Genomic DNA, 9,743 nt, shown 5'->3' with positions numbered 1-9,743 from the left:
TTTTTTGAGGCAGAGTTTCTCTGTAGCTTTTTTTGGAGCCTGTCCTGGAACTAGCTCTTGTAGACCAGGCTGGCCTCGAACTCACAGAGATCCGCCTGCCTATGCCTCCCGGGTGCTGGGATTAAAGGCGTGCGCCACCACCGCCTGGCCCGTTTCTTTATTTATGAAGTCAAGGGACTGGGTCAAGTCATCTCCACAGTCTCAGAAGCCTGGGACCAATGCTGGAAAGAAGGGGATAAAGACCCTTGGAGGTGCTGAGCCTCAGAGGCATCCAGGATGGGGCCCTCCCATCTTGCTCCTCACCCCAAAAGCCAGTTTCTCACATCTCCCTTCTATTCAGAAAGGGAAACCTACATGGGTCCAATCTCAAAGGCTTCTGATGTAACTCATGTGACTTCTTCTAAAGCAATTCAAAAGAAGACCTAATAAAATCTCACAGGAGAGAGAGACCCTATACACAAACCATCTCTGCACTCTGAGAACATCTGTCTTCTTACCCAGCCTCCTTCGCTGCCCAGCTTTTCTTTGAAGCTTTGCATAATTCCTGGAAAACAGTTTTTAATGCTTGCACTTATTTTTTTTAATTTTGTATGTTTGAAGATTGTCAGAGGTAATAAAAAAATACTTTTTCATACCAGCCTGTGGTCTTTTGAGTCATTTCTCTATAGAATGTGTCTCAACCTGGAATGTATTTCTTTAGCATATTTGTGGTTCTGCTGGCCTATCAAGATTATACCGTCTTTCTCTAAGTCTGCGGTGCCTGCTGGGATGCCCCCCCCCACAACGTGACGTGTTCCTCAACATGTAGACAGCCAGCCTACTGTACATTTTCCCACCTCACCACCTGGTCTGTTTAAGAAGAGGAAATTAAAGCTTTCTCAGCAATCTTGTGTAAGAAACATGTTACCAAGAAGTGAACAACTTGGCCTTGCGCCATCTCCTTGGGGTGGGGAGGGGCACTAAAGCATTCCGAAACTGTGCTGAGGGGTGCTCTGATTCACCTTTTGTTTCAGGGACAGGACTTTGGAGAAGTGATGCTTCGGTAGGGAAAATCACTAAGCGATACTAAGAAAAGAAAGTGCCCAGCACTAGGGAAGCTGAGACAGGTGGATCGCTTCGGATTCCGTCTACCTGGGAAAAGAGAAAGAAACTCAAGTGGGGAGGGAACCGGAGGATGAGGGCGGGTACGGGGACAACCCTGTAACCCCGGACTGGCTTCTTAGTGCCTTTAGCTTGAGGCCACCTGCGCAGCTCTGGTCCCGGCGGGCTGCGGGCGGAGGGAGCCGAGGGGTGTGGCCTGGCCGCGCGGCGGAGGTTCCCGGAAGGGCCCCGGCGGCTGCCGGCTGCGGGACTGCGGCGCGGGGCCATGGCCTGGGCACGGAGCGTGGTGGGCTGGCTGGGCGGCTTCCTGCTGCTGCCAGGTGAGCTCGGTGGGCAGGGGTCCCGGGCGGGCAGGTTTCCCGGCTTGGGAACTCAGAGGCGGGGCGTCCCCAAGTCTCGGTCTCCTGGGCGCCCCGAAAGGGACCCTGTGCCGCAGGGAGCACTGGCAGGTAACCCCCTCGCCGCGGCGGGAGGCGCACACGCGGGGTTGCGCTGTCTGGATCCTGGGTGGACCACCATCACCCCCAGCCCGCAGCCGGGTTACAGGCTGTCCAGCCGGGAAACTGAAGCGGGATGCGGGCACAGCTGCTGTCAGACACCCACCCCCCCGCCCCAAGAGTACTAACAGAAGTCTAATTTTGTGAAAGACCCAGACGATCCGCGGTGTCTGTCCCGATCCTCGGCGACAAACCCTGAGTCCTCCCCAGCCGCCCGCACCCTCCCTCTGCCCCCTCCTCTGCCGGGCCAGCTCCCCGTCCCCACGCCTTCCTCGTCACACCTCCACATCCTGAAATCTGAATTCTGCCCCTCAGCTCCCCCAAATAACTTCTGGAGACTCTCAGTCTCTCTGGGGGCTGCGCTCTCGGGATTCCCCATCCTCAGGCGAGTTCTGCTTGAGGTCCTCTTTCTTCTCTCCTTCCTTATCATGAGATTTTGAGAGTCCCTGGCAGACTGGTGTTGAATAGTTACTGCCACATTGTTACTGATGACTCCAGGATAAGTGGTTTAGAATTTTCTAGTAAAAACTAAAATAATAATAATAATGTCTGACCCTAGCCCAAGGCTATACTCTTTGCGACCTCAGGCTCACTCACATAAACGTCTCCCTGATAACCCTTCTTGAGTCTCCATGGTGGATCCAGTCTGTTGCAGCTGATTTGAGACTCCTGGGTTCCCTGCTCTGCCTGTGCACTCCCACCCCAACCAGGGCTCCAGGACCATCAGCCAGAAAAGGCCATTAGCCCTGACGGTCTATATAGACCCCATCAGGTCTATATGGAGTGTATATTTATAAAAATGGATCTGAAATCACCTGACCCCTTATCCATTCCTACCCCCAACTATCGTCTACCTCCAAATTTCTTCTCCTTATTGCTTCAGACAAAACATAGCCTCCTCAGCTTAGCTAATACCCCCCTGCCCCCACACCACATTTGAAGGTGAGGCTCAGGGAGACTAATACTGGCTGTAGTCATTTTGCTCATCTCCTTTTTGAGGAAAACATTGCAGTCTTTCCCCACCGTCCCTTTATTTTTTTTCAGCTCTAGGAATGATTCCACCTCCTAAGAATGTTAAGATGAATTCAGTTAACTTCAAGAACATTCTACAATGGGAGTCACCCGCTTTCCCCAAGGAGAATCTGACGTTCACAGCTCAGTATGAAAGGTAGGGTTGGTGGTTGTTTACGTGAAGGCGTGGAGGACGGTGACCCTAGGCTGGAAGTCCGAGGGATAGAGTCTAACCGCTTCCACCTGTGTGGCTGTGACAGCCCAGGGGAGTCATTCTGTTGGCCCTTTTCTTTCTCTCAAGGAAAACACTGTAGTCCACACTCTCTACCCCTCCCTCCGACTCCAGGTCTTGCTCTGCTGGCTGTGTCATCCAGGGAAGGGGGAAAGTCACTATGTAGCCCAGGCTGTCCTCAGACTGATGGATCTGCAGAGGGCAGCGATGCCGCTGTCATTCCCAGTTACACAGCCAACAGTGAAAAGTCAACAGTGTGCAGTGGATGCTGCCTGAAAATCCAGGTGGACACAACAGTCAGGAAGGTGCTTGCTTCTCGCCACCTACCCTTCACTGCAGGCCTCCTAGAACATTCTAGCATGGGCCTCGACCACTGCAGGCTTCTCTACTTGTCTGTCTGTCAGCAGGTCCCTGCACCTGGTGAAGAGTACGGGTCAGCCTTCCCCAACAGCCCGCCCTTGGTCACTGCCATAGGCTGGATGACAGGTAACACACCAATAGCGCAGGACGCCCAAGGGTCAGCCAGCACAGTGACTCAGAACCGTCGGAGACAGACAGGCCCTTCAGCAAGACAGGAGAGCATTCCGCCCAGAGCTCCGTGGCCCCGCCCTCTTTTCCATGCAGCTGTCATTTTACACACACACACACTAAAGGGTAGCAAAGTTCAAGAAGGATCAGAAAGGAGAATAAAGTGACCCATGCCTACACGCTGGGTTTTTAATGTTTTTCTTAGTTTGAAATAATTTCATACAAACTGAACATTTCAACTTTGTTTGTTTGTTTGGTTTTGTTTTTCAAGACAGGGTTTCTCTGTGTAACAGTCCTGGCTGTCCTAGAACTCACCATGTAGACCAGACTGACCTCAAACTCACAGAGTTTGCCTCTGCCTCCATAGTGCTGGGGTTAAAGGTGTGCGCCACCACTGCCCAGCACACTTCAACATTTTAAGTACAGAATTAAAACGAGAGCACCTACATTGGGATTTATCGGTTTTTAGTATTTGCTATATTTTTCCTCCCTGAACTCTCTGCCCTACTCTGTTCCTTTCTTCTCCTGTTGCTCTGACATCTGACAAAGCGACATGAGGTGGGAAAGGTTGCGGAGGGCTTGGTTTGGGGTACAGCCCATCACCGTGGGGACCGTGCCTGTCCCACACAGACTATCCAGTCGGGAAGCGGAGAGAAAGCTGCTCCCTCAGAACTGAGTCTGAGTTCCTGAGAAAGCACTGCTCACATCCAGGCACCCAGGATATGTCCAACCTTCCTGCAAAATTGAAAATTCACCACCGTGCACATCTGTGTTTCCGTGTGTGCTTCATAAGAACAGGCTGTTCTTTCCCACCGCAGGATGGTTATCTATGGTCCAGAGTCCAGGGATAGACGGAAGGCCTGCGGAGTCTCTAGTGAGGCGGCTTTTCTCATTGTATCTCCCTGGTCTGGAAAGACATAGCAATTTCACTGTGGAAAGTTAGCTTCCTCTTCTATCAGTTGGAGTTGTTGCTGGAATGAAATACCTGAGCTGGGGAACAGGTCTCTAGCTGTCGATGGCCTTGGTAGCAGAGACACAAAGCGGTGCAGCAGGGATGTCACGGGCGAGTGACAGAAAGCATGCAAGCATGTGCTGGTACTGCTTTCTCTTTAATAAAGCCACCAGCACTTAATCATATTACATATTTGCCAGCAAAAGTGCTCATCTGTGGCAAAAAGGACAGAGGAGTCACTACAGAATGACCTTAGAAATATGTGTGTCGGCCACCTGATGGATTAGCTGAACAAAATGGCCAAGGAAGAGAGAACCCCTCAATGAAGTAACCCCTGGACTTTGCCATCGTAGACTGTAAGGTTGGTAGCCATGAGCAGCTGGTCGGCTGGCAAGATGTTTGTGGCATGGGAAAGGCAGGTTGTAGAATACTATGATCTCAGCAGTCCCTACCTACTTTTCCAAAGCTCTGGGTATTAGTCACAATGCAGTGAGCCGTGATGTACTCCTTAGAACCCTGACATCAACAGAGAATGTGTTAAGGCCCCTTGCTGATCTTGCAGAGGATCGGAGTTCGGCTCCCAGCACCTGAGAGAGACAGCTCGCAGGTACCTGTACCTCCAGCTGCAGGGGATTCAGTGTCCATTTCTGGCCTCCAGGAGTTTATGCACATGCACATACACATAAACAGAAAAGAAAATAAACCCTTTTGAAAGGCGTGAAAGTGAGCGGAACACACACACATGCGTTCTCTGCTCCCCTAACTATTTGCTTTGAACCCCAGATGCCTTGACTTCACTGCGGTGAGGGACTGAAATCTGCCCCCATGGGCTAGGATAAACTTTCTGCCTTAAACTGATTTTGTCAGAATATTCTATCATAGCTACAGGAATACTAACGAAAACAGACAACGAGGATGGCTGGCCCAATGGGCTCTCACACCTAGACATGCAGGTGTGATGGGAACCAGTCAGACAGCTCTGTGCTTACCGTGTTTACTTGGGTGGGGGGCAGCTAATTACACCCCCGGGGCTGAATTCCACTTGCCACCCTCTCGCTGTGGTTGCTGCTGTTGCTGTCGTCCTGAGGATGGATGAGTTGTTTTGTAATCTTTCCAGAAACATCGCATTGTGACTCATTCTTGGGACATTATTCGAAGTTATCTAATTATTTACTAATCTGTGTGTCAGCCTCTCACAAATCGTAGGCCGGTGCTTTCCGAAATGCGCACTCCAGGAAGGAAGCGTTCTCCGTCCTGTGTGCTCAGCCTGGGGGTTGGAGCCATAAATGCTTGTTGGGCTATTGAAACCTCCGTTTCCAAGATGTCTATTTTTGTTTAACTCAATTTCTCCACAGATTTTTTGGCTATAGGATAGACTGTATTGATATGCCTTGTGATTCCTCGGGGATCATTAAGATCTCAGGAAACATGCATTTTGAGAAATATTAATTTCCTTGTGCATACCATTTATCCAAATTAGTGATTAAGAATTTTCCAGGCATAGCGGTACACACCTGAAACCCCAGCATTTGGGGTGTTGAGGCAGGAGGATCTTAAGGTAGAGGCCAGCCGGGGAGACTCTCTAAAAGCATGAAACAAAAACAAGCAAACAAACAGAGACGCGCATCTTTCCTTCGCCGTCACCATCCTACATCTGTCTTTGGTGTCGCAGGGAATAGCATCAACCCAGAGACCAAACTTTCCTGCTCTTGTCTTTCTGATTGTGTAGTTACCGGTATTTCCAAGATCAGTGCAAGAACACTGCCTCGACCCAGTGCGACTTCTCACTTCTGTCTAAGTATGGTGACCACACGGTGAGAGTCAGGGCGGAGTCTGCAGATGAGCACTCCGAGTGGGTCCGAGTCACCTTCTGCCCCATGGATGACAGTAAGCCGTTTGTTCTTTGTTTTGTTAGATGCAGTCATTTTACCATGCTTCTGTCCACACTGATGGTCCATCAGTAAGGACTGTTAGCATGCCTCAGAGGGATGGCTTATGCGATACCAGGGAGCTCGGGATATAGCAAAGAAGCTGTGCCCTCAAAGAATCCGCGGGTGAAGCAGGAAAAGAATAGACTTGACTACCTCCCGGGTGTGAATGAGTTAGGGCCAGCACTCCAAAGAGAGGAAATGGAGAGCTGGGACAGTTTGCTGGAAGAAAGTTGCTGTGGAATTAGGTGTTAAATCAAGAAATATGGGCCTGGAGAGGTGACTCGGTGGTTAAGAGCACTGGCTGCTCTTCCAGAGAGCTCAGGTTCAAGTCCCAGCACCCACATGTCAGCTCAGAACAGTGTGACATTCCAGCCTCATGGGACCCAACAGCAGTTCTGGCCTCTGGGCACCTAGTACATAGAACATACCTGCAAGCAAGACACCATACACACAAAATTAAAATCAAATAAAAATTAATTTTTAAAATGTGACAGAAGACAAGCGGTTAGAGGTAGATGCGGGGAGAGAAGGCTCAGTGCTGGGAGCCGTTGCCTGGCGAAGGTGGAAGAAGAACTGGCTGAGGCTGGCTGCTCAGCCACCGAAGGAACACGCCCTGGTCAGAAGTGAAGGCTGTGGGGACAAACGTGTCCAGAGTATGGGGTTTGGAAACCAGTTAAATCACCATACAGCAACTGGGAGAGCAGAGAGGTCAGAGGTCACGGGACGTCAGGAAGAAAGCGCAAATGAGGCCCTGGCAGGCGCATCAGAGGGAAGAACCATTTCTGTGAGATTACCGTAAGCCAAACCATTGTACATTGGGGACCATTTGATTACAGGCTTCTGCTCCTGTGTGTCTAGCTGGGCCTGGCTGTTTCTAAGTCCTGCGTTACATCCATCCCATCGAGGCCAGTTCCCCGTAGACACAGATCCAGGAGCATGACCCACGGTCACACATGTAAAGGTGAGAGAGCAAAGATGCTGACTCAGGCCCCTATGGCTTATTAGCAGCAGCCCCCCAAAAGTAACAGCAGTCAAAGAGGAGGACACGGGACATAACTCAGTGTGCTTTCCCAGAGTCTTTTGTTATTCCTTCTGTGCTTATTTCTGAGCACCTACTGTGTGCTCAACATGGTCTTCAGTGCTGTTACATTCCCGCAAACCCATCATAAACTGAAGATATCAGAACAAGAACAATTGTTGCCCTCATGGAAAATAATAGGCTCATAGGAAGACTGACAGTGACCCAGCACATGGCTAGTTTAGGACTCAGCGTGCCTTTGATGCTCACAGTGGAAAGGAAGGAAGGGATGCCTCTCTTCCCATAGCGCCGCAATATACCTGCACCCCAGGAGAGAAGCATGGTGGTCCTGTCTATAGCAACAGAACTGTGAAGGCTTAGGTACACGTTTGAGCTAACACGAGATATGTACAAGGGCAGCCCCCACCCCGCAAAAAAAGCCATTTTTACAAACAATGCAAAACAATATAGTTGAGACAATCCTAAATATATTAGGTATCACTGTAAGAATGGTGGTCCTGCCTGTAGCAGCAGAACTGAGAAGGCTTGGGCACACGTTTGAGCTAACGTAAGCTAGGTACAAGGGCAGCCCCTACTCCGCAAAAAAAAAAAGCCATTTTTAGAAACAATGCAACAATATAGTTGAAATAATCCTAAATATATCACTGTGAACATGAATGGATTAAATTTGATTAATAAGGATAAAGGTTATCGAATCTTTTTAAATAGGAAAAAAAAAATCCATCCGTCTCCCTTAGCAATCTCACTTGGTGCTGTAACAGTGGCCTGCAGAGACCAGGGTTATCCTCCAGTAGCTTGTTGCACACATATAAAACTGTTGTTCAAGTGAAGTGTTTAAAATGTGATTTGATTTTGATTGTCATTTTATTGTGTTCTTATACTTAGCCATTATTGGACCTCCTGAGATGCATATAGAATCTCTTGCTGATTCTCTGCACATGCGTTTCTCAGCCCCCAAAATTGAAAATGAACCTGAGAAGTGGACCATGAAGAACTTGTATAACTCGTGGGCTTATCGGGTGCAATACTGGAAAAACGGGACTAGCGAGAAGGTGAGCTTGGCTGTCGAGCGCGTTTCAGATGTAGGTACCCATGCTCTGCTCGGTTCGGAAGGCCACGATAACAGGAAAAGCCACACAGAGGCTGGGGTGATGTATCCGTGGGGGAAGGATATCCATGACAACCAGAATCTGGATTCCCCAACACCCAAGTGAAAAGCCAGGCATGACGGTGCCCAGCTGTAATCACAGTGCGAGATGGGGACAGGAGAATGCTGGGTACCCACTGGCCTGCTGGCTTAGTCCCCAGGTGAGCTCCAGAGAATGCTGGGTAACCACTGGCCTGCTGGCTTAGTCCCCAGGTGAGCTCCAGAGAATGCTGGGTACCCACTGGCCTGCTGGCTTAGTCCGCGGGTGAGCCCCAGAGTCAGGGAGAGATCCTGTCTCAAAAACAAGGGGAGCAGAGACAGAGGTGGACACCTGATGCCAATCTGGCTCCCATACACACTCGCCTGTGCATGCACGCAGACACGTGACCAAGCTGAGTCTTGCAGAGTGGCAGCACCTGGTGCCCAGGGAGCCTGGCCCTTTACAAGCCAAAAGCTCCTGGACTCCTGTCCATCAAGGAACACACATGGGGCAGACTCTCAGGGTGAGCCATACAGCAGACTTCCTCTCCTTGAAAGGAAGTTTCAGGAGACACTGGGCATCGTCAGCATTTGACCAGGGGAAGCTGGAGTCAGCTGCACCCCCGCCGTCCCCCACAAACCACAGTCACTTTATGGTAAGAACACCTCCCAACTGCTGACATGTTTAAGCACAGTGTCATTTTTAACTCTTCCTATCCAGTATTTCCCCCGTTGCTCTCTTTAGGACACATTCTTTCCAAAGAAATGTGTTTCTTTATGCTCTGGAGCATGCTGCAGTCCCGGAGATCCCGGATCAGGCCTTCATGGCTGGGTCACTTCACAGCTTGGGGGACAGTTCTTTTCAAATGAAGCCCCAATTCTGGTTGGATGTTGCTTCTGTCACTGTGTTGCTGGTCATATGACCCCAGCTTCCTCAGCTCTAACAACGGGCACAACAACCAACTTCACCCCCAAAACAGGAAGAAAAGCCCAGTTCGTAGAACGGTTATGGGGTTTGCTGACAAAGGCCAAATGTTTCCCATTATCTGCAAAAGTAGGAGTCTCTCTTCTCTTTTTGCAGACATGTTTATTCATTATTAGTCAGACAGTGCTTCTGCGATAATACCGTTTGTGGTCCTGGACTGACATATGTGCTGTGCAAACGAATTCCAATAAATGTTCATCCGCTTCTTCCCAAGAGCCTGAGAGTCTTAGGATGATATAATTAAATACACACACACACACACACACACACACACACACACACACACACACACACACTGAAGAGCCAAACACAAATCTCAAGTTAATTTTTTCACCCAAAAA

General features: G+C 49.8%; 1 protein-coding gene across 1 annotated transcript in view; it reads left to right on the top strand.

The window, feature by feature from the left end:
* The first annotated feature begins 1,303 nt into the window (after positions 1-1,303).
* Positions 1,304-9,743, top strand: part of Il10rb (interleukin 10 receptor subunit beta) — a 20,953-nt gene continuing 12,513 nt past the window's right edge. The window contains exons 1-4 of the mRNA XM_005345205.3: positions 1,304-1,421; positions 2,643-2,766; positions 6,051-6,208; positions 8,177-8,343. Of these exons, the coding sequence (XP_005345262.1) occupies positions 1,367-1,421; positions 2,643-2,766; positions 6,051-6,208; positions 8,177-8,343 (504 nt within the window). The 5' untranslated portion in view covers positions 1,304-1,366. The remainder of the gene's footprint in view (positions 1,422-2,642; positions 2,767-6,050; positions 6,209-8,176; positions 8,344-9,743) is intronic.

This window comes from Microtus ochrogaster, chromosome 2 (assembly GCF_000317375.1).
Source record: "Microtus ochrogaster isolate Prairie Vole_2 chromosome 2, MicOch1.0, whole genome shotgun sequence".
NCBI classification, from domain to species: Eukaryota; Metazoa; Chordata; class Mammalia; order Rodentia; family Cricetidae; genus Microtus; species Microtus ochrogaster.
This window is presented reverse-complemented; position numbering and strand designations above follow the sequence as displayed.